The 25888-nt window shown below is 39.6% G+C and overlaps 1 protein-coding gene across 1 annotated transcript in view; it reads right to left on the bottom strand.

Annotated features, from left to right (window-relative positions):
• The window catches only part of afdna (afadin, adherens junction formation factor a), an 81440-nt gene that overhangs the window by 52703 nt on the left and 2849 nt on the right, over window positions 1-25888 (bottom strand). The window contains 3 exon segments of the mRNA XM_042333709.1: window positions 4180-4334; window positions 5297-5412; window positions 6016-6211. Coding sequence (XP_042189643.1) covers window positions 4180-4334; window positions 5297-5412; window positions 6016-6211 — 467 coding nt within the window.

The following is a 25888-nucleotide window of genomic DNA, read 5'->3' on the forward strand; positions in this document are numbered from 1 at the left end:
AGAATGACCTGACTGGAACATAGTTTTGGATCCATAAAATTAGAAACTGCATCAGACTAGGCATGTGAAAAATAAAAGTGACCACCGCTCCCACTTCCAGGTCAACAGATCGCTGCTGAAGTCACAAATAGTGCAGAGTAGGCCATTGCAAGCAGGAAGTTAGCTAACCTTTTTTTAAAAAAAACAAGCATTTCTAGCTCAAGTAAAGCTTACACAGGCGATCGGCTTCCTGCACAGGAAACTGGTCAATCTATGCCAGAAGCATACCAACTTCTGGCAACTGCAGGTCCACAGGATACCCATATTATAAGCAAATTCGCATTCAAGCATGGTATTTTATAGCAGGGTCCTCCTTAATTTGAAGGCAAACTTTCATTTTCTGGTCTCTCCAAAGCTATAGCTCTGAGCAATCTATTCTGGATTACAGCAATATAGAGCAATCAATTTTGTTTCTCCTCCTGGGAAAGCAACTGGACCACAGCTGTTGCTTTTTCCACACCAACACAACAGAAGGGAACTCAGTATGCAGGAATTTACAACAACAACAACTTGGATTTATATAGCACCCTCCATGCCGGACAGCGTCTCAGAGCGCTTCACAGTAACGGATCCCGGGGCCGAGCCAGGGGGAGGGGGAGGAAGATGACCAAAGGTGTGGTTGAAAAGAAAGGTCTTCAGCCGAGACCTGAAAGTGGGAAGGGAGGGAGCGAGGCGAAGGGAGTGAGGAAGGGAGTTTCAGAGCCTTGGGGCATAGTGGCTGAAGGCACGGCCGCCGATGGTGAAGTAGAGGACTCGGGGGATAAAGAGGAGGCCAGACCCAGTGGAGCAAAGGCAACGGGCACTGTTGTGAGGAGAGAGGAGTTCAGAGAGGTAGGGGGTGCAGAGGAATGGAGGGATTTGAAGACAAGGGTGAGGATCTTGAAGTCGATCCTTTCTGGGACAGGCAGCCAGTGCAGTCTGGCAAGGACTGGGTAATCGTGGAGCAGAGTTTGGTGCAGGTAAGAATGGGGGCGGCAGAGTATTGTATGACCTGGATTTTATGAATGGTAGTGGAGGGGAGACCGGCGAAGAGGGCATTTGAATAGTCCAGCTGAGAGGTGACAAAGGCATGGACCAGGGTTTCAGTGGCTTTTGGAGTGAAGTATTGGCGGAGATGGGCAATGCGTCGGAAGTGGAAGAAAGCAGTGCTGGTGAGGGACCGGATGTGGCGGAGGAAGGATAATTGGGAGTCGAACCTGACGCCCAGGTTGCGAACGGGTTCGGAGAGTTTTAGGGGGAGGTCGGGTAGGTGGAAGAGGTGAGAACAGTGTGATTTTAGACGTTGATGAGAGCCAAAGATTATGGCTTCGTTCAGCTAAAGGAAATTCGCGCTCATCCAGCTCCTGATGTCTGACAGGCAGGCTGACAGAACAGACTGACTGACAGACTGGGGGTCACAAAGAGAGGTGGAAAAATAGTTAGGTGTCGTCCGCATACATGTGGAAGTGTATCCCATATCTGCGGATGATATCTCCAAGAGGGAGCATATAGATCAGAAAGAGGAGGGGGCCAGGATGGATCCTTGGGGTACCCCGCAGATAACCGGGTGAGAGCGGGAGGAGAAGCCGTTTATGCAGATATACTGTTGGCGGTTTGTGAGGTAGGACTCGAACCAGGCGAGTGCGGTCCCACTGAGGTGGATGACGGAGGAAAGGCGGTGGAGGAGGATGGCGTGATCGACTGTGTCGAAAGCGCGGAGAGGTCCAAGAGGACAAGGAGGCAGAGGGAGCTCTGGTTACAGATGTCATTTGTGGGGATGTCATTTGTGACTTTCACAAGCGCAGTCTCTGTACTGTGGGCGGAAACCAGACTGGAGGGGCTCGAAGAGAGAATGGGAGGAGAGGTGTGCGCGGAGTTGATTGGCAACAACGCTTTCTAGGACTTTTGCAAGGAAGGGCAGGTTAGAAATAGGGCGGTATTGGATAGGGTTTGAGGAATCGAGGGAAAGTTTTTTTGAGGAGGGAGGTGATGACAGCAGTTTTGAGGGGGGAAGGGACTGATCCAGAGGAGAGGGACTGATTGATGACATCAGCCAGTAGTGGACAGAGGAGGGGGAGCTGGGTGACCAGCAAGTTGGTGGGGAGGGGGTCAAGGCAGCAGGTGGTGGGTTTCATTGAGGTGATGGTGGGTGAGAGGGAGGAAGGAGGGACGGGGAGGAAGGAATGTAGGATGGGGGTCGTGGTAGGAGCTGATGATGGGGAGGGTGAGGGGGACGAAGAGGTGGTGGGGGTGACAAGAGGCAGGAGGATGAGGCTGCCTGGCGGATGTTGTGTATTTTGGATAAAAAGAAATCCATGACCTCCTCGCACTTGGCATTAGATATGAAGATTGAGGAGGCTTGAGGGGGGCACAGAGGAGGTAGTGGATGGTGGGAAAAAGGATTTGGGGATTGCTTTTAGCCTCCAAGATGATGTTGGGAGTAGAAGGCCGTTTTCGCACACGCGTCAAAGAACGGCGATAGCTGTGGAGATGCTCAAGCCACAATTGGCGGTGAGCTGTCAGGCCAGTTTTCTGCCATCTGCGCGCGAGCAGCCGGATTTGGGTTTTTAGGGAGCAGAGATGACTGTTATACCAGAGGGATCGGGTGGGTTTGGAGACGGTCCTAGATTTCAGGGAGACGAGGGAGTTGAAGGTGGAAGAGAGGCGATCATAGAGCAGCTATAGGGCTGCTTCAGGATCTCCGTGGGTGGAAGGCCAGAGGGATAGGATATTTGAGGATGCTAGGGCCTTTGTGAGGGTTTCAGGAGGTAGTCTTTTCCATGGGCGGTAGAGAATGGTTGAGGGCTTGGTGGAGGAGAGAAGGATGTGAGAGGAGAAGGAGATGAGAAAGTGGTCCGAGATAGCCTTGTCCACTATGCTAAGGTCGGAAATGTCAAGGCTGTGAGTCATAACAAGGTCGAGGGCATGACCACAGTTGAGGGTCGGTGAGTTAATGTGAAACTTAATTTGCATCCCATTATTCTTTGGCATACCAAGATTTCAGCCACTGTATTCCTACCAATCTTTTTGAACTCCCACGAAGCAGCTAAATTTTAGCATTTTTCTATTCTCTCCCCCCCACCCCAGTTTTCTTTTCAAAATTTCTATTTATTTCTCCCCTCTAATAATTAATACTGTAGGTGCTAACACCACATTGCACTTTAGTAGAATACCTGTCATTATTTTGAGACACTTTCACCCCAAAAAGAATCCTCAAAACATACACTTCAAGTCTCGGGATAATTAAAAACTTGAAATCACCCAAATTACTTTAGGTGTTGCTGAAGCCAAAAATGCATTATAGTATCATGTCTTTATTATAATTTAGCTACACTTTGCTTCATAGGACTCGCCTCCAAATCCATACCTGGATTTTCAAAGTAAAGATTAGCTCATAATATCCAAACATTCTAGGACACAAATACAGGTTCTACAATGACATATTATGAGAGACTATGAAATGTAAAAAAAACTTGCAGTTATACTACAGCTGTAATGATGGGAGTACTGAATGAACTTGTGTTGGTTTCATTTAATCTGAAACCATTTAGACAGGGTGTGCATCAGGCTCATTATCCTGCTCTACTGAAGCCATTCCAGAACAAAAACTACAGATTTCCTGTACAGCAGCAGACGACATCCATCTTGCTCATTTTATGTGAAACATTTCAAAAAGTGAGGACCACACCTTCGTTCATGAGCCATCAACCTTTCAATTTCAGATCTCTACAGAAGTTTTTATTCCTTCCTGCTGCATCAGTGTCGAGAGATGTAATTGCAAGTTAGGTAAAATGAGTGGGATGTCAACTACTCTGCCATTTTTTAAAATTAAATAAAAATCAACAGTGAGGCATTACATTTCTCATATTAAAAATAAACCATTGTGCTCATTGCATTTTATTAAAAAAACTTGCTATTTTTAGTTAGCCTTGGAACTGAATCTACCATTTCTGTGTTTTCCCACCCAATAGAGGTGGTATATTCAATGCAAATCTAAACAATTTCTATCATTTCTTCCATGCTGATTATATTCTGTATTGCGGTTACTAATGGAAGACTCAAACCTTTTGAGCCTTTTCTCAGATTCCTTTAATCTAACAGAAAGTTGCTTTTCTTTTTTCGCCCCCATACACCACTTTTTTTCACCCCCAAATTGCTTACCCGTCATCCCTGGAAATAGACCTCTCATCACCATCTTGTATTTGCATTAATGCTTCCTTTTCTCTCCTCTTCTTTTCTTTCTTTTCCTTCTTTGAGAGTGTCCTTTTAAAATTCTGGATTACTCCCTCTTTCTCTGGACCGTTGCTCTGAGACTTCTGCAATTAAATAAGTATTACAACTGCTTAAATAACATGTTTTTTTTTAAAAACAGAAAACCATCGTCTGTTTTAGTTCAATCAATACACTACATCGCTCAATAGCTCTACCACATTCTCAGATACGATACGAGTCAGCTAACTAAATCTTCAGATGTGAAAATAATTTGTATCCCCTCTGCAATAATCAATTGTGAGAGAATGTCAAAAATCATCATACACCACAATTAAGGCCATCAGTTCCATTGGGTCAAATATATTAAATGTATTCCTAGAATATCAAGGCTTCATTCTCATTACTGAACAAATAAAGAATTTTATAATTGAACAAAAGTATATTTAAGATGGGGTGATCTTTTGCAAACACAGGAAACCAGTTTTAAAGATAAAGTCAAGGGCACACAAGTGATACTTCTATGAATAATAATTTATTTTAAACTAAGACATAAATATAAAAAAAATTCAACTCCAGGAGATCCCGCGCAATTCCTCTGAACAGGTTTCACCTAATTTTCTCACCTTGTCTTCCCACTTCAAGCTAACTGAATTCTGCAGTACAGTTGCAGGAGAAATGGCAGCCCCAATTTACATCACTAGTAAACCTTGTTTCGTGTGTGTGCTTAAGCAGCAAGTGTTACATGAATATTGAAATAAAGGAGAAACAGAACTGAAGTCCTTATTGTCTTCACCTAAAGTCCACCCATTCACCAACAACAATCAGAAGGAGAAATTCTTCACCAACTCTAATCCCTTGTGCAAGTGTACTGTGACAAATGGCAGTTCAATCCCCATATCCAACTACCACCAACCATGTGGCTGAGGAGAATTAATTCAGTACAGAAGAAATGTTCAATCTGGATCTCCCTACTCTATCACTCAGAATACCACGTGGTGCATTTAACCACTGAGCTAGAGGATCTTTGAATTTAGCAAAGTTCTTAGAGGTTTTCTGCAGAATTTACCTTTGGTGGGTGGAAGGCATTTTCATTTTTCAGAACAAATCTTCCCTCCCTATCATCCTTGTTCCAGTTCAATTGCACAACCAAAGGCTTTTCATCTGGATCAAGTTTTCGTTCCTCTGTAAACACAATTTGCAACACTTCATTTCATGAAATAATGGAAAATTATATGTACTACTGCATGCAAGATTACCTTTGAAGCTCTTTTGTTCAAAGCTCTTTGCACTTCTGCTGTTAGGCAAGAGTCCATTCTGACTGTTAAAAACCTCCTTCCCCAGATTACTTGAGCCTACAATTGATGCTCTTAATATGTGAAGCACTTTGAGTCGTTTGACGTTATAGGTGCTATAACAGCAGAGTTATATAACAGTTATTCTTTAACAGCAGAGCTCACCTTCTCAAAGCATACCCAGAGAAGGACTAGATCCTTCAATGCCAATTATGCTGCTGGATTACAATATCAACAGAAATCAAGGGCTTGAGATAGTGTCGAACCTGAACTCAATATCATGGACAAATAAGTTTATAGGACTAATGGGTCTTTAAGGTTTGCAGAACAGCTGCAATCCGTACAGTTTTTCTTGCCTCAACCCTCCCCCTCCAGCTCAGGTGAAAGCTCTAGACTGTCCAGTGCCTTGGGATGTTCTTCAGCAGAATTTTCAGTCCATAGTATCGCTCCATATATTTATTGAAAAATAAAGTTCTTAAATCAAGGAACTCACCACCACTAACGTGGACTTCATAAAGTGAATATCTTGGAGAGGACAACATTCGCATATCTGGTCTGAACTTCTCTGCAAGTGTTTCTATGACATCTTGTGTTGTAGCAGTACTGGATACTCTGATGCATTTTGTTGCGAAATTGCCTGCTACTTTATCTTGAAAATAAAATCTCATTACACCATGGAACTCCAGATCCTGGAAAATAAACCAGAGCAGTTCTTTNAAAAAATTATATTATTAATAATGACAGTATTATTACATTCAAAAAAACTACAAAGTGTAGATTCATTCTATTGTTGTACAGTTTACTAGTAAGAAACACTGGTAAAGTTTCGATGTACTTCGTGCTTTTAATGGCACATGCCACGTTAACAAAATGGTTAACATCCTGTACTTTGAAACTGTGCCATGGAATGTTCAATGACCATCCGGCCAACAATGCAGAAATCCCACTGAATGGCAATTAAAATCCAGATTACGAGTTCAAATCCTGACGATGTAGTCAACAATCCTGGCTTGGCACCCGAGTTGTAGGTGGGAGCCGAGAGGGGTGGAGGAGGAGAAAGATGATCAAGGGCATAAAAAAAAAGTGGTTTACAGTCATTCATCCATGCCATGTCAAAGCAGAGTCAGTTGGGACATTTAAAGAATTGGACAAGCATATGCAGGGGAAGTATATTAGAGAGTACAGGGAAAAGAGCTGGGAATTGAGACTAGGATTGATGGATTCCTAGAGGAGCAAACACCAACGTGAAAAAACTCACCGAATGGATCACGCATTCCATTGGTTCTATTTGCTGCCTCTCTTGTTCAAAACTAAAGCACTTTGCATCTGCCCACCATTGTTCATAGCTTCAGTACAGTTTTCTCCTTATTTAACCATAATGTTTTTCATTAATAATAATCCTTGCATTTGATATAGCGCTTTTCATGTCGGGAGGACGTCCCAAAGCGCTTCACAGAACACACTGTAAAGTGAATTGACTGTGTATTTGTGGGCAAACGCGGCATCCAATTGCGCACAGCAATGTCCCACAAACAGTCGTAGATTGGAAATGACCAATTTATTATTGTTTTTGGTTTTGGAGGGATTATTATAGGCTCTGTGTGGAGTAAGGAAACTTGCCCAAGGTTTCGCCCTCTGCCTGGAATTGAACCCAGGTCTCTCACTTGCAAAGCGAGTGCTCTAACCACTGAGCTACAGGACTCAATTGTTGTACGTCTTTAGATTCTTTTTTCACCATTCACATCCATTTTTCTTCCTACCTACCATTTCGTGCATTTTGTAAGATCTGAGAGGGGGAGTGGGAAAGAGAGAACACCCACAATCCATCAGCACCAATTACAGTAACTTCTTTCCATTCAATTACAATAAGAGTTTCAGCTCTCTCTATTGCCGATCACTATTGAGAGAAAAGCTCTGGAGGTATCTGGAGGCCAGCTCACTACTTCCTTGTACACATGCCAGCAGTGGTATGGAATGATAATTAACAGGAGCTATTGAGAGCCGGTAACTTAAGACTAACCCACTCCCCATGTTCCTTGTGACATGGTGCATAAATAAATGTTAAAGGCAGAACGAATTTGGCTTTGCTGTAAGAAATGAAAAGCTGCTGTAACACATTCTTTACACTTGCATTTCACTGAACTAAGCACTGTATCAATATTAGTACAATAACACACAAGATAAAGCAATATAGATTATATAGCAATTCATTTTCTGTATAATTAACAGATACCAAATCATCAATAAAACATCAAGATTTGTTGTATTTTCAAAAATATTTATATCAACCAGAAGCTCATGTGTCAAGATGTAGGGTTGACTGGTCTTGCATTCCTGCATCCTACACGTATGCATCACCTGCACAGGGAAGTATGCAATCACAAGAGAAAATGGCATGCGCAATCATGGACAAAACTCAATCACAAAGTTCTCCAAGTATCAGATTTGAGACCAAAAAGGTTGTTTTTCTCAGATCAAGAACTCAAAATATGTTTGACAATTTTGCAATTTAATCTCTTCTCTGAAAGGGAACACCAATCTCTGAAGAATGCAAATCAGTGAGGAAGCAAGACAGCTGACTGAGGCAAAATAGCACACCATCCCCTGAAAAATTGTGCAGTTTTAGAAGTTGATACACCAGTTGTAAATAAGAACAAAAAGAATATCCTGCTAAAAATATGAATTTTATAAAAACAGTTAAGTCTATATGATCCACAAGCATCAATCAACACAATTCCTTAGATTGCCCAGATATTCATCTGATCTCAGTTTCAAAACTCAGTGTAGTAGCAAAAGATCCATGCTGAAAGGGAGAGGGAAAGAAAGGTGAGGTGTTAAGAAAAGGAAAGAGTCAAACCTTTTTAAAAAAAATACATCCTTCTGCCGTGGAGTTAGTTGAAGGGGTGAAATGCATTTGCATGTTTCAAGCAAGAGAAGAGGTCAAAGTGTTATATATTATATAGAATGCAAAATATAGATGCAGTTAAGGGGAAGCTAGATAAGTACATGAGGGAGAAAGAAATAGAAGATTATTCTGATAGGTTTAGTTGAAGGGCAGGAGGAGGCTCATGTGGAGCATAAACGCCAGCATAAACCCGTTGGGCCGAATGGCCTGTTTCTGTGCTGTGTATTCTATGCAATTCTATGTAACTCGAACAGCTATAGCTTCAAGGATTTAACAAAATGGAAAACACACACTGAAAAGTTTGATTTTTTTTTACACAACGCAACCCATGAAGACCCTTCAGAATTTAAAATGGCAGGAACTGTACTAACAGCTGAAACAACAATTACATTTACTCTCCACATAAACTAGACTACTATACTCTGAATATCGTACAGCCAGAGATTCCCAAATTCTCTTTACTTCCTCCAGTGTTTGGTTCAGTTATGACCTGAGAATTTGTCCAATTATTGCCTGAGAATTTGCCTTGAGAATGTTGGAAGAAATTTTCACACAGAGAATTATTAGAATATGAAATACTATGCCCAAGTGGCTACTTAGTTTGAGGTGATAAAGGTAAGACATAATGAGCCGAAGGGCTGCTTCAATCATATCTCTTGTAATAATTAAAAAAGAAAAAACATTTGAAGAGGAACATAAGAGAATTGGGAAAAACGTGGAGAGAACTGAGATTTTGAGTACTCAGATCATATGGAGGAACTAGCAGCATGTTTAATGGGCCAAACGGCCTTCTATACATCACGTAGAGCATATTAGCTCAGACTTCAATAAACCTTACTTTGGGTGCTTCAACCTCTATGTTATAGGATTCTCAGCTTCTAGTCCAATACAATCAGAGTAATAATGGTACAGGGAGTCAATATAATATGCCTTACAAACTCAATATAAATGAATTGTACTAACAGTTCATAAAAGTTTTAATTGAAAACCCAATACATTCACCAACTCCCTCCCTGCATTCCACCAACTGGGGAATAAAAGTTAAAAGTGCAATAAATTACAATTAGAGAATGATCAAATAATAATAATCCTTGCATTTGATATAGCGCTTTTCATGAATTCTAGACATCTCAAAGCGCTTCACAGAATATGCTGTAAAGTGACCAGTTATTTGTGGGCGAAACGCAGCAGCCAATTGCGTAGAGCAGTGTCCCACAAACAGTCGTGGATTGAAAATGAACAATTTATTATTGTTTTGGAGGGATTATTATTAGGTGTGTGGAGTAAGGAAACTTGCCCAAGGTTTCGCCCTGCCTGGAATTGAACCCAGGTGTCTCGCTTGCAAGGCGAGTGCTCTAACCACTGAGCTCCGATGAGATGGGAGAGGAGAGATGCAGTCAGCGACAGGAATTTTGGAAATGTTGAGTTTGGAGGTCCATGTAGGCAACTCATTAACTCGGAAATCACTGCATCTTGCTATATAATACCCCGTGAGAACACAACTTTTAATAGTTTAAGGAAAAAATAAACTTCAAACCCACAACCATCAGTTTGGAATAAACTACTGTATTGTTTAACAGCACTTGTTAGCATTGATCACTGTTCCAGCTCTTACATCTGACCCAACAGAAACCAGCTGTGCTGACTGCCAAAACAAGCACCACAGAGAAACTATTCATAAACACGTGGGAGCAACTTGGCACTCACATTGCATTCCAGGCAGATTTGAGGTGCACTTGCTGTGAGCTTAACTCTCACAAGATCTACAACAGAACTGAAGACCTATATGCCCAAGACATTTTTTTCAATTTCAACAATACTTCACTTTAAGTAGTAGTTCTGGCAATTATAATGCCAAGTTTCAGGACAGTTTGACACTCTAAAGCAGAAATTAGCACGGTCACCATTTTAGATTTCAAGCAGAAAAACCTTGGAAAGCTGTTGACCTGCATTTGCTTAAGAGTGCAATCTTTATGTGGCAATCACAACAGATATTTATGTTCACAGCTGAAATTAAATTGGCATTTAAAAAATTGCATCAATTAACAAGACCAGATCCAATGTTTGGCTCCCTCAGATACCTTAGTTTTTTCATTGGCTTATTTCAAACCTACCAAGCAATCTTAACAAACTATCAACTGACAATTCATTTCACTAACCAACTTAATTCTTTTTGGTCAGCCAGGTTCCTGTCCTAAGCACAGTTATGCAGAAACCCATCAGAAGCTGAAAAGTATCCTGAATTCCACACATGTATACTACCTACACAAGGAAATTGCTATTTCTGGCATGGAATGCGCACTCGTTCCCTGGAGGACACACCCTGCTTGCCTAATTCGCAGAATATTAGGCAAAGGCTGGCAAGAGCCAAGACTTGGGAAGCCTAGAGTGCACGTTAAATTATTGTTGGAATTTAACCAGCTAAAACAAGCATAGAAACCAGAGAGCAAAATACTGCAGATGCTGGAAATCTGAAATAACAACAGAAGTCGCTGGGAACACTCAGCAGGTCAGGCAGCATCCATGAAGAGAGGAAAGTGAGTTAATGTTTCAGGTCAATGACCTTTCGTCAGAACCTTTTGTCAGAAACCAGCATTGCTGGCAAGCTTCCCGTTGTTTGTCCAGCTTGGATCAGCCTATCTTTTAGAGTTTTGACTTGTAGGATTAACCAGAGCCAAGTGCCCTACGGCCAGTCTATCCCTCCATGACCAATGGACTAGGCTGTGGCTGGTGTGTCATCAGCAGTGCCCTGGAGTACTGAGAACCAGACTATCAAGACTGTCAGAAAGGACTGACTCAATCCTGGCATTCCATTGCACTTTGGAGCGACACTCTTAACCCTCCCCCCCACACCCAAGGAGTTTAGTCTCCTCGATTGCAAGAGGTCTACCACTGAATAAAGAAACATTGGGAAACAATATTTGTTCTACCTCCATCATGGGTAAAGTAAGAGCATCAGCTTGGCTCAGTTGGCAACAAGCTCACCTCTGGGTCTGAAGCTTGAAGCCCCATCAAGACATTTTGTTCAGTCTAGGCTGATCCTCCACTGCAGTACTGATGAACAACATCAACAAAATTACATTTGTAATAGGGCCTTTCACGTTGGGAAGACGTCCCAAGGCTCTGGACAGTCAGTGTTGAGGGCACTGCATCAAAGGCACTGTTTTCAGATCAGGTGATAAATCAAAATCTTGTCTGCCTGCTTAGTTGTTAGATTACCTGTTAAAAAATGCTTGTAACTACTAGCTGCTTATACATAGTAATGCATGTAAAAGATTCAAATCCTTACACTGACGGCATACAGGTACTTTTCAGTTTTATGTCACCCACACTGGAGCCACAATTTCTAAAATTAAGTACATACCTAACTGGCCAATAAAAAGGAACAAGCTGACTATAAAAACGATGCTGCATTAAGGTATCTGAACTGCTAAGTGGCAGGTGCCATTTAATGTTGACAACTAAATTCATGAGGCTGGCTGTTAAAACGTTGGGAACATAAATGCTAAAGAGAACACAATCAAAGATATTGAATATGGTATAAAGCTCTGCAACAGTGATTAATTGTCTCAAGGGGAGGACGAAGGGCCATCTTATAAACAAATACTTTATGCATACATGAAGTTATGGAGAAGTTTGCCTTGGAAATTTGATTCAAGAGGGAGTTAGACTGGCATTCGTTGGTGAAAAGGATGGTAAGGTAAAAACTATGAAGCGACAGTACCAGATAGTCAGATTAATTGTCTTCCAGCTCTGCACATTTCTAAAACGGCTTTTATTTCTGAAAATTAACACTAGGCCAACCAATTTTAGATTGTAACAATAACAACAACAACTTGGATTTATATAGCGCCCTCCAAGCCGGACGGTGTCTCAGAGCGCTTCACAGTAACGGATTCCAGGGCCGAGCCAGAGGGAGGGGGAGGAAGGCGCGGTCAAAAAGAAAGGTCTTCAGCCGAGACCTGAAAATAGGAAGAGATAGGAATAGTAGAACAAATGGAAGCATTATTCACTTTTTAAATCCCATATTCTCCCTCAGGTCACAATTTAAGTTTGACTTTTACATGAATAGCAAAAGACCAAACTAAATCCCAATGGAGGAAATACCACTCGACCCTTTGAGCAAATACAGGAAATGCCCAATTTCCTTCTTTTCAGCTTCTGGTTGATTAAAACCAAACACCCCTAAAAGTTATGGTATATCTTCCACTTGTCTATTGTCAGCATCTTTGATTACAATTGAGATACTGTCAAACTCTGTAACAAAAACATTAGGAAAATACTTCTAACATTGACAGCCATGAAATCTACAAATACTAAATAAATAGATCAAATTATGCAAATTGCTAACAGAACTGAGCTGTACACAAGAATTTTTTTTCCCAGTATTTAGAAAAAACTAGAAATAAGTCAATTTAAATGATCAAACTGGCCCTTCCCCATCATAGATGTCACCTCACCCATTCACAAGAATTTCAGCGCAGAGTAGCTTAATTTCTCTTTCCCACCAACTCGATTCACAACCCTGTTTTTACTTACTCAGTTTCCACTTTGCTTTCCTCTCTATTCTCCCCCCCCCACCCCCCACTATCTTGCAGAGTAGCTTTAGACATGTCAGTCAAGTTAAGGTTTTAATGGTCCTAGTCCAATGCCTTTCACCACACCTACTGAGACACCAGCTGCTTATTCCAGCTGCTCATGTAATAGGTTCTGCCAAAGAAACCAAGCCTGACTCAGTCTCCAGAGTGTATAGTGACAGCTTACTAAAGTCTGGATCCCTCCCTCCTTGCAGCTGCTTTCCTTTTTACTGCAAATCCACTTCACAGCTTGATCCCTGATCGCATATATGGGCCACACTTTATGTCAGGAACTTCAATGCATTTAGAAGATTTGGATAAATATTGTATGTTTTGCAAGCTTGATCTGCATTGGGACTTTGCTTGGTCAAAAGGATGAAAATCCTCTCAACCTTTCTAAGCATCATGCTAGAGAACTTGGTAAAGAATTGACAACTTCTAATAGTGAAAGAAGAAAATATTAAGACTATTTACAGACCTTGCATTTGCAGGTCAAAGTTCAGCAACAGCTGACAACATAAATGCATCACCCTAAGTATCCTACTGAGCCCTAAACACCAAGTTCAATCGCTGGTCTATGCTGAATCAGACAGAAATACTACAACTAATCAACACATTTTGAATAATAGTAAAATAAATTTTAAAAACATACTATGTCAACTTGGACACAAAACAAAGAAACACATTGACAATTGTAACAATTTATCCATAACGTATATTTCCTAAGGCGCTATATCAAATGTAAGAATCATTATTATTATTGGGACACTCTCACTACACTAAAGTCCTCCTCTTCCCACTCCTCCACCACCCCCCAATTCACATTTGACCCAATCACGTGCACCCTTTCAAAGGCTCCAACTGTATTTTTATAATTTATTTTCCATTCAATTGAAGTGTTTGACGTTATAGGTGCTATAAAAGCAAGTTTTTCCTTAACTCAAAGCAGACCCAGAGAAGGACTAGACCCTTCAATGGCAATTATGCTGCTGAATTACAATATCAACAGAAATCAAGAGCTTGAGGTAGCGTCGAACCTATGAGCTCGATATCATGGACAAATAATTTTGTAGGACTAATGGGCCTTCAGGACTTGCAGAAAAACTGCAATCCATTCAGTTATTCTCACCTCGCCCTCACCCCGTGAAGGGCGCTATATAAATGCAAATTGTTGTTATATTTAATTATGACCATTTTGGATTGATATCAACACATTATATTCTCTAGAATATAGAAGAATTAGAGGGGATCTTATAGAAACCTATAAGATCATCAAAGGGCATAATAGAGTAGATAGTGGGAGATTGTTTCCCCTGGTTGGAGAACCTAAAATCAGGGGTCACAACCTTAAAATCAGAGGACAGCCCTTTCGCACTGAGTTGAGGAAGAACTTCTTCACTCAAAGGGTGGTGAATGTATGGAACTCACTTCCCCAAAGGGCTGTTGACGCTCAGTCTTTGAACATATTCAAGATAGATAGATATATTTGTTATTGCAAAAGGGATATGGGATAAGGCAGGGTTATGTTATTAACTGGAGTTAGATTAGAAGATCGGCCATGATTGAATGGCGGGGCAGGTTCGAAGGGCCGCGTGACCTACTCCTGCTCCTACATGTTATGTTATGATTCTCAAGACTTTGAAACTTGAGAATCGAAATGCAACTGAATCTTTTTCTCAACCATGACAAAATCGCTGCAGTTTAAACAAAGTAGAAAAGTTAACCAGAACAAGTTTGTTCCTCCACCCTATTCTTTTCTTATTCAGACCTAAACCCTGATGTAGATTGGTTCCACTACTGCTATTTCCAATTTGCCAAATCATTCATCTAAACTAAACGAATAGTGAAAGAAATTAGTTGCTCCATCAACGTTGTATCCTAGAACTCTTAAAAAGCCACAATCTTCACTATGGTTTCTTATAAAAACCCACACATCAAAATTCAGAAGCAAGCAGAATGGGCAGGAAACCACATACCACTATATTGATCTAAAGAAAGTGATTCCCATTGACTAAAAGCACTAGACAAACCCAAGGCATACCTTTTTTGGGAGAAAGAGGAGAAACACATCAAAATCTTATGCTGATTACCAAACGAATGCCAGGAAAGTGAAGGCAAACAAACACTTCATTTATTGCTACTCGGGTTTTAATACAAATATTATTTGAGCTGTAAATGAAACACATTAGATAGCCTCATTATAGTGTATTTGAACTTTGGAATACACTCTTAAGGACAGGGTACATTTTCTCTTTTTGAAATTTTATTTCAACACAATCAAAGTATTTCAAAATAAATTTCAGTTCTCAAGTGACCTGGAACAATGTTCAACAACTCAACTTACCAATACACTGCATTCAAAATCAAACACAACTAATAATAAGTTTAGGAGGAACTTCACACAGAGTGTGATGAGAATGTGGAACTCACTGACAGAAGCAAACAATAATAGTTCCCGCATTTGATATAGTTCCCTATGCCACCAAGATGTCTCAAAGCGCTTCACAGGATATACTATAAAGTGATTTTGATTGTGTGTTTTGTGGACAAAATAAGCAGCCAGTTTGCACACAGCAATGTCCCACAAACAGCTGTGAAGTGAATAACCAATTTTGTTAGGGGGATTTGTTGGCCAGGACACAAGGAGAAATTCCCTTCTCTCTTTAAATAGTGCCATGGGATCTTTAACGTCCATCTTTAACTACCCTATCACTCATGTACTCCGCAAAGCCCCCCTCCCCCGCCTCATATAGGTAAACCACACGCCCCGAAACTCTGGAACTCTCTCACTCCATCCCCGCACCTAGCCCCCTCCCTATCTTCAAATCCCGCCTAAAGACCTTCCTTTTTGATCGTGCTTGTGGTACCTGCCCCCTCCCTCTCCCCCGGCTCATTGTCAGACTCTGCCACTGTCAAGCGCTCCAGGACGCTGCCACTGCATTCCAGAATTGGCACAAAGACTGTCTATATGAAGGAAGGAACATGGGGGCATCTCAGGTGGCATTAATCATCAAAATATAAGGTGTTTCTTGCAATTATCGCAATTTTCACATCATGTTATGCTCTGATGTATGATGTCACTGTCCATATATGGGATTGTTACATACAGGATTCAGAGTAGATGTGACAACAGAAATTGCACATTACAAATCTATCCACAAGTAGCACAATAGAAAGCTGCATATGTATATCAGGTCCTCTACTTTTCTACTGCATTACAGAGCCTGGTGAAAACTAACAAAGGTGTCGGCTATCTCAGTTGGTAGCACTCGGGTCTCGGCGTCACAAGGCCCACTTTATGATTTCAAACTCTCAGTCTGGGGAGACATTCCAATGCAGTACTACAAGATCACTACATTTTGGAGATGCTATCTTTCAGATGCAACGTTCAACTGAACAGGCAGATTGCATCTAGTTTGACACTGAAGATCTCATGCCACTTTACAAAAAGAAGATTCTCTCAGTGTCCTGGCCAACAATTTGCCAAATAAATGGTCACTTATTTTATACCAGTTTGTGGGACACTGTTGTGCGCAAATTGGCAGCCACATTTGCCTACAAATACAGCACTATACTTCACAGTAATACTAATCCTTGAATTTGATATAGCGCCTTATCACATCGTTGAGATTTTACTGTAAAATTCGGTGAAGCCCTTGGACGAAAATTTTCCATCAAAATTCAAATGCAAACAACTGACGACAACTGCAGTAATCTTTCTGCAATACTACACAACCAGCAATATTACATAACCAGATTACACACTGCAGTCAGACGTCGTAGCATATTCTCTCATGGGGAGAATGTCCACCAGGATTCCCATTGCAGATAATCACAGCACCTTACTCTGTCAGGCAGTTACCATTGCTCGTGGCATGTTACCAGAGCATAAGAATCAGACGCTTCAGATGTATGCGTGCACGCATGTGCGACATTAGAACCTCAACCCAACCAAACTGGATAAACATTTCTGTTTGAAGTATTCTGAGAAACTATATCACTACACTAAGACATGTTTAAGATAAATCAAGTTACAAGTCCATTCATTTCATACACTAGAACTGTAGCAGCATAACTTAAGAAATCAGAGCTTACACAGAATTCTATCAACCAGGCACATATATTTCAAAAACTTGTACTTATATAGCGCCCTCCACGCAGGGTAGTGTCAGAGCGCTTAACTGTGGAGGAGCCTGACTCTGATCTATAGTCGGAGTGGATATTGACTTTTCCCATCTATAGTCAATAGAGTATAAGCACTAAAGTGTTAAATACTGTAATAAATGGTCAGCAACAAATATACTAAACATTTTTTCAGTGGACTACTTTTCTTGCTTTACATCTCTTTACCGAGCATATATTTAAGCATCTCAACCCTTGTAAAACAAGTTTTTTTTCTCCTTCTTGGATTTAGTTTGTTCTCTTCCATTCATAGAAGATCTTTCAGACAGCTTCAGTGTAGTGTGGTAAAATCCATCCCTAAGATACTATTTCCTACTCTTTGATTCTGGAGAATCAAAACAGAAGCAACTCAGCTGGACCAGACAAACTTCATCCAGGTAATACACCCTACAAGAGACTTTCAAACAGCATGACAGGCTACTACAGATGCTCTTGACAACTTAAGAAGACTATCCAGGTCTTTTGCAACAGATAAAGTACAAGGTATAGTTATTATTATTATTACACATATCCCGTGCTTGTAAGTGAGCCAAAAATCTCACTGATAAGCAAATAAATTATTTCTCCTTCCACATGCTTTCAGTACGACAGTGAGTTGAACATGATTGTAGATCTAGATATTGCAACATAATCCTATTACTTGCTAATTCTGTAAATGCTCTGGAGAGAAAAGCTCCAACCAATATTTCTTGGTAGTTGTTCTACTCATACCGCGTAAAAATCTATGCAGTACTCGCTCCTTTGCTACAACCTTTCCTGTAATATGCTGACCAGAACGGCACACAATGTTTCAAAAGTGGTCTAACCAGGGTTGGGTAATTAAGTTAACATAACACTAGAAACTTGTCTAATTTGAGAAGGTGGGGCACAGAAAAAGAAACAAGGGATTAAGCTTTGCAATGACTACATCAGGTATTCTTTCTCATTCTTATAAACAAGAGGAAGCAGCCAATATGTACGCAACACACCTACATTAAAATTTAAAAACAGAACTATATCCAGATGTTTTAGAGTTCACAGAAAAAAATTCTAATTATCAAAATGACATGAGGTGCAAAATAAACTAAGGCACAGAGAGACAAAGAGCTACATTCATAGAATGAGGAAGACTACATCCACGACAGTCAATTTCATTTTTTAAAATTTAACTCCATACATGAAGTGAGTTCCATTTTATCGGAGACAAATTCTTGGTTCTATCTACCTCTTTAAAATAAAATAAAATCAGATGTGAAGGCGATAATTCTACTTAAATGCCTTTGCTGCATGTTAAGCATCAATACAACAAACTGAATTTATATAGCACCCTTCATGCAGAGTAGCGTCCCAGAGCGCTTGTAAATAAAGTCTATTGACCAAAGTATGATTTTCAGAAATTCTACAAGCAGAATCGTAGACCTCTAATGTACAAATGAACACTAAATTTATGATTGTCTTTAATACCAGTAACGTACACATAATTTAAACATATACATAGTTTTATTTTGCTAATTATTGAACCACACCTATAGTCACCAGCAAATTATCAATTTCTAGGTGGAGCAGGCTGAGCTGAAGAATAACTTTCCATGATCTTAATATTTTCCAATTGAATCCCTTACTGGAAATGGATCATAAGGGGCAGCTAACTCAGTCTAACAGGTTGTGCCAGCAATAATAACAGGATTTTGAATATTATACTCAAGATGTTATTATGACTCAGATACCAGGCAAATTGCTTCAATTTAACATTGAAACCTTATGCATGTTAATAATTTCTATCAGTGAAACAGGAAAATTGCATCGGAAGCTAGTTTCTTTTGAGAACAAATCAAGTGCCCTTTTATCTTACCAGGACTGGCATGACAGTCAAAAATATGCATCATGTCAGGATAATTTGACAGAACCAAGCCATAAATGCAGGAGATGTCAAGTGAGATGCAAAAGTCTTGCGGGTCAGCAAAAAGGAATTCATCCGGAGACCACCTGTGTAAATCATTCAAGCTTACTCCCACTTGCAAGGTTTCATTCACAACCTAGATGAATTCTATAAACTGATTTACTCAATTAGGACAAATTTGACACTATATATAAAAAAGTATAAAATAAAACCCGAAACAAACTTCATCCACATATTTACACCGGTAAAACTGTAATGCTTAATTCTTTTATAACAAATTCTAGTAACCGTTAATTGCAAAAGAACCCTGCTGATATAATAAAACAGAGAACATCTGGAACTAAACAAATGAAAAATCTTTTTTCTATTAAACTTTACAGCAATACTTGAGAAATCAATACTTAAGGGCTGTTACTTAAATTAGAGTATTTATAACTTGCCAAACATTGACAACTGTATAAATTACAGTTAATAATAACCTTTTGTAGGCAGCCACAATCACTGGTTTGCCAATTAAAGACCAAACGTTTTGGAAGGAGAAAGAAAAAAAAATACAATTGGACAGATAACCTTAACAGAATTCTTGGCCCCATAAGTTTTATTGCAATACTTCCACCAGTTCTGTAGATGGATGCTGGGATTAGCTTGCCTCCTAACTGCAATCCTTTGAATTCAACTTGGCAAAACTAAACCACACCTCTGGCAACATCAACAGATAATAAAAAAGCGGGTCTGCCAAGAACCGAATCCTGGTAAAGGGAAAATGGGCCTCAAATGCCTTCTCAGATCTTATGAGTAACACTCAAAGATTATCTTGTGCACGGTAACTAATCCAAAATCCACTGCCCACATCCTCATCGGTACCAAACTCCACACACTATCATACCAATCTTCACCAGGCTCCACTAGCAATGATTGTTTGAATCAACTTCCTCACAAAATCCTCATGCCTTAGCACCTCCCGACCTCTCTGCTTGCTCGTACCCTGCTCCTCTACCTGCCCCCTTCTCTCAACTGGCACAAGCCTGAAGAGACAGAAAGGACCTGTTTCACATCTTATCTGAAGGACGGCAACGCCAAAAATGCAACACAAGACAGTGTCATCTTAAATTACTCGAGTTCAAAGTCTTGACGTGTAATTTGAACCCAGAACCGTCTAACTCAGAGGTGAGTGCTACCAACCTAGCTAGGCTGAAAACAACCAGGAGCTTAATGATCATTTTTGCTCACATTTCCTAGAGAAAGGGAAAAGCTCTTAAAATATTAGCAAATATAAAGGAAGTTGAGCCCAATTACGCCCCAATAATCTAAAGCAGATTTAATTTCCATTCTAACCCTATTTTCCCTGGGACGTTTAACCATTTAACATGTTTTTTAATTCAATATATTTCATTACATAGCAGTATTATTCAGTCTTGTAAAATACAGTACTTCACTAACACTCAACATAACCATATCCTTATTCAATAATTCTTCCCTCACCTTTAAAACAGTTATCACTACCAAAGTACCAAAAATACAGTCAATTCACATTACAGTATATTCTGTGAAGCGCTTTGAGATGTCCAGAAGATGTGAAAAGCACTATATCAAATGCAAGGATTATTATTTATTTTATTATTACCAGTATCAGTAGAATACACTATAAATTTTGTGCATATTTACATTGGTAGCACTACAGGGGGTAATGAGGCATATGGTTTTAATTTTAAAAAATTAGGTTTTAAATGTTTTCATTACAGCAACTTCTGGCAAATAAAACAAAGTAAATAATAAACCTTATAATTTGTGGACATTTAGCTGTGACTTTAGCCGTGTATTTTATTGCATATATTGGAATAGCAGTCAAATCAACTTTTGGATATGTGTTGGAAATAAAATGCTGGAATTGTGTATTGGGCTGGATTTGAAATAATACTTTTGTTCATTTGAAGATACAATGCTGCTTCATATTCAAATAATAATCACTGCATTTGATATTGCGTGTTATCACATTTGGCTACTTCCAGACTCCTTTCCCATACCAGGTTCCACAAGCCCATCACCCTCATCCTCACCATCCTCCACGGGTTCCCTATTCCACAGCAGATTAACATTCTAACTTTCTAATTCCTCCACATCCTTGTCCCACCCAACGTGAAATCTTACCACTTCAGTACTTTCAAGTTTTATTGGTGCAGTCTGTGCTTATCAAAGATCTCGGAGCTAGGAAATAGAACTCAAACACTTTTGCACTGAGGATTAGAAAGCACTCCCAGGTCATGGACCAGATGTGCAGTAAAGAATTTACCACTTCACTGAAAAATGTTACTTAAACCTCAATCCTACCAGGTTCAAATTGTCACTTTCAAAAGGCTGGGGTTAAAAACAGATTGTATCAACAAGTCCCCAACCATTTTACTTTAATTAATCACTGCAAAGTAATCAAATTGTTAAAAGTACACCTTCAAGTATGATTTTGTACAAGTATGTTATTTTAAATGTTAGTTTCAAAAATAGACCCAAATTTTGTTTCTGGATTTTATAGCATGTTGTAAACAAAGGAACTTTGTATAAGTATTTTTGGTTCTTGGCCCTAAAAATCCATATGGCAAAAGCAGACAACACTAATGTTACCAGCCTTCTTTAACTGGCAGAAAAATCATGAAACCAAATCACAGAACTATTGATGAATCCACTAAAAGCAATAATAAGTAAATAAATTTGATATAGCACCTTTCACGTCAGGAGGCTGTCTCAAAATGCTTTGTGTGATTCACTGTGACGTGCAGGGAATGTAATTTTGTTGGTGAATGTGGCAACGGGTTTGCACACAGCAGTGTCTCATAAAGCTATGAAGTGAATGACCAATTTTACCAGGTGATTGTTGGCCAGGAAGCCATGAGAAACTCCTTCTCTTCTTTAATAATCCCATGGGAACCACGTCTCATTTAAAGGGTGGCAACCTAGACTATGAGTTCAAAGTGGGGTTTGAACCTATAACCTTCCGATTTAAGAGGCGAGAGTGCTGCCAACAGAGCCCATGAAGTTATGAAGATTTACAGAGATGATCCAGCAGGACTGCAACAGAAGCTTTCTATAACTTCTATTTCCAGGAACTTTGAAGTACTCCTTTATGATCAAAAGAATTCAGGATGTTACTCCAATTTATTTTACTGCAAAATAAGTTGCATCTTTCAACTCAAACAAGGTTTTCTTAATTCCTTTCATCTTCCTGAATTTGTTCAATTCTTCAGACTGATGACAGATTTCTCCAGGAACATACCAAAATGTTAAGTTGACAACTCATAAGATCATGCCATTTTAAGTTCACATCGAACTATTTTTTCTATATTAAAGACTTGAACCATCACACAGCATAAGAACATAAGAAATGCTAGACGAAAAAAGTCCAAGGTCCATCTAGTTGGCCTTTCACCTTCCTGGCGGTCGCATGCACCTATGTCCCAAACTACCTATGTACTATATCCCATAATGTTATTGCCTAAAAGAAAACTATCTAATCTGTGTTTGAAAGAATCAACACTTCCAGCTTCATATTTCACTATTCGCTCACTGAAATGGTGTTTGCGTAGATTCGTGCTGAATTCACCCCCCTTCAATTGCAGGCTGTGTCCTCTGGTTCCACTATTCTGGACAAGTTGAAGCAGCCTGTCGTGATCTTTATTGGTTTGCCCCTTTAGAATTTTAAAGACAGCAATCACGTCGCCTCTCAATCTTCTCTTTTCCAGCGTGAACATACCCATTTTATTTAGTCGCTCCCCAGTCTAGTCCTTCCATTCCTTCAATCATTTTGGTTGCCCTCCTCTGTATCTTCTCTATTTCTCCAATATCCTTTATGTACTGCGGCGACCAGAACTGTACACAATACACTTTAAGTATTGTCTCACCAATGATTTATACAGTGGCAGGATTAGCCCACTATTTCGGCTTGCTATTGATCTTTTGATACATCCCAACATCTGGTTTGCTTTACTCACTGCCACAGAGCTTTGATGAGAGCTTCAATTTATTGTCAATCAGGACCTCCAGGTCCTTTTCAATTTTCCATGCATATTATTTTCCTTCCGTTCAAATAATAGTCCCTTCCAGGATTTTTGTCCCCCTGTGAAGTATTTTTCATTTTTCTACATTGAATTTCATCTGCCACCGATCTGCCCAATTCCCAAGTATGTTCAAATCCTTCTGTAATCGATCTTGTTCAGCTTTGCAATCTACCTCCTTCATTAGCTTGATGTCATCTGCAAACTTAGCCACTGTGCTTGCAACTCCTAGTTCCAGATCATTTATAAAAACATTAAACAACAGAGGTCCCAAAACAGATCCTTGTGGAACTCCACAAGTTTCTATTCTACTGCAAGAGGAATGTAATAAGAAAAAGCACCATAGCTTTGCAACATTAATTCCTCTAGGTTCAAAGATTCTTCAAGTCCCAAGTAAGGTCATAATCTAAACCAGGAATGGCCAAATTGCACGCGAGTCACTTGCGTGACTATTTTATACATGTATATTGCGGCCCATGGGTTGCAAATTGTCCATCCCTGATGTAAACCGTACTATTGCCAACATGGACAAAAAAAATCCTGCAGAGCTTACCTCATTCCTGAACTGTGTGTGTGCAAAGACTAAAATCACTCATCAACATTCTGAGGATGCAGTCTCCCATTCAAATTCCCCAGACATCTTGGCCGAAATCAATAATATCCTGTGCTGATTTGCAAACAAAAAAACATTCATTCCACTCCTTCATGACATTAAATGTTTCCGTAACCTGTGAACAGAAAATGTCCACTTGCTGATCCACAATTAATGTATGCTTGTTGTATATTGATTAAACTATTTTAAATGCACTGCCAAATGCAGTTATCTTCTTCATACAACTATATGCTACACACGTCACAGTGAAGAAAGACAAATGGCTGAATTCTTGTGACAACTGTGTATTTGCCACAAAGCAATCAGGTACACAGCAAAGACAAAAGCTTAAGTTTATCTCAGAGGAAATCAATTGGTATAAAATGCTGCATAATTATTTTGTGCTGTTCCAAAAGTCAGACGTTAGACTGAAGTGTGAACAGTTTAATTTACGTTTAGTTTTTAAAATTTCATTCACGTGCTCCTGAAGAGTGACAATTGTTAACACATTGTGCAATGGATAGTCTGAAATTACTAATGCTTTAAGTTAAAATTGACTTCTGTATCTTTTTAAATAGTGCTCCACATATACAGATTTGGAATTGCTTTGCTATTTTAGAAACTAGTATAACTTTCAAAATGGCTTCTAAAGTTATTACTTTGATAACATACAGTATTAGTGGGCAGACCTCCCTTTGTATATAGCTTGCTTTGGGGGTATTGTGAGAAATAAGGTTTTGAAATATGAACACATTATACAGATAAGAGAGAGAGAATAAAATCTATTTGCCCCATCTTTTGACTAGTTTGAATTTCTCCTCTGGGATAGAATAACATGGCTGTTTTTTTTGCCCTAATTGACATTTATGCTGGTGATTGAACAGGAACGCCATAGAAATGCAGTAAATGGAGTGATGAAAATGACAATTCAGGTAGGCTTCCGTGCATTTAAAAAGCCTTTAGATGCTTGTTTAAAAAAAAACAAATCATATTTTGGAAAGGAAATTAGCCCCACCTTCTGAATACGAGTTAGCTATGTAAATCCTGAGCCCTTATTTAAGATCTCCCCATTCTTATATTGGGGTGAACTTATAGTAATACCAGTGACCACCTTTGGTCTGTGCTGTTTTCTATGGGTTATTAGAAACCTAGTTTCTGTTAAATCATCAACCAGAGTGCCTATTGGCAATTTATCTGAAAAAACTCTCCCCCCCCAACCACCCACCGCTGAGGGACATATTCTTATGTACAATGTACGTTTCTCTACTTCATATAGATCAATTAAATAATTCCAACACACCATAACAGCAACTATGCTGAAACCGTAAACCAATCCTGCACTTCCCCAGGATTCAGCAGTTACAGATCAGCTACCAGGTTAATGAAAGCAATGGCCCCAATTAAACTCAATGTAGCTCCTTCCTGTCAGGTTCACTATCGGAAAGATCTATGAAGAGAGGAGGCAGATCTCAGATAATGTAGAAAACATAACTTTTTTTTCTCAATATCTATGGAGACTATTTTGAACAGAAATAATTCCTGTATACGTACCCCTTTTAAGATAATATACTTTGAATGTTGCCCCTTGCAGGATGCTCTACACCCATCAACTAAAATGAACCCTCCATTTATCAGTAGCAGCAGTTTATTAAAGTATTAAATAACTAAAAATATTTTCTTCAGACAAGTCTGAAAATACAGTAACTAACATGTATTTATGGTACAAGTGACCATAATGTAATTTTAATATGTTCACATTGTATTTTACTGAACTCCGAATGACTGCTTCCCTCTAAAAGCAGAATTAGACTAATCAGGATTTGAATTTATTATCTAAATTTCAGTATCATGCTACAAAAGTCCTACATTTTTGAAAATGCCTTCCTTCAGTTGAGACATTGAATTGAGTGCCATCTGTCCAATTCTGATGGCTCGGGAGAACATTATAATTTCATGGCACAATTCAAAGAGCAGGGCACTCTCCTTGCCAATATTCCTCCCTCATTCAGAAACCCCCCTCAAAAGATTGGTTATTCATCTCAATGCAGTTTGAACGACAATGCTGCCTCAGAATAACTGCCACGTTTGCTATATGTCACTAGACTGCAAAGCGTGTGAAGCACCTCGAGAAACGTTGGCACGATGAAATGCTATATCAAAAACAAACACATTTATGCATCACTGTTAA

The sequence above is a fragment of the Callorhinchus milii genome, unplaced genomic scaffold (genome assembly GCF_018977255.1).
Source record: "Callorhinchus milii isolate IMCB2004 unplaced genomic scaffold, IMCB_Cmil_1.0 Scaffold3, whole genome shotgun sequence".
NCBI lineage: Eukaryota > Metazoa > Chordata > Chondrichthyes > Chimaeriformes > Callorhinchidae > Callorhinchus > Callorhinchus milii.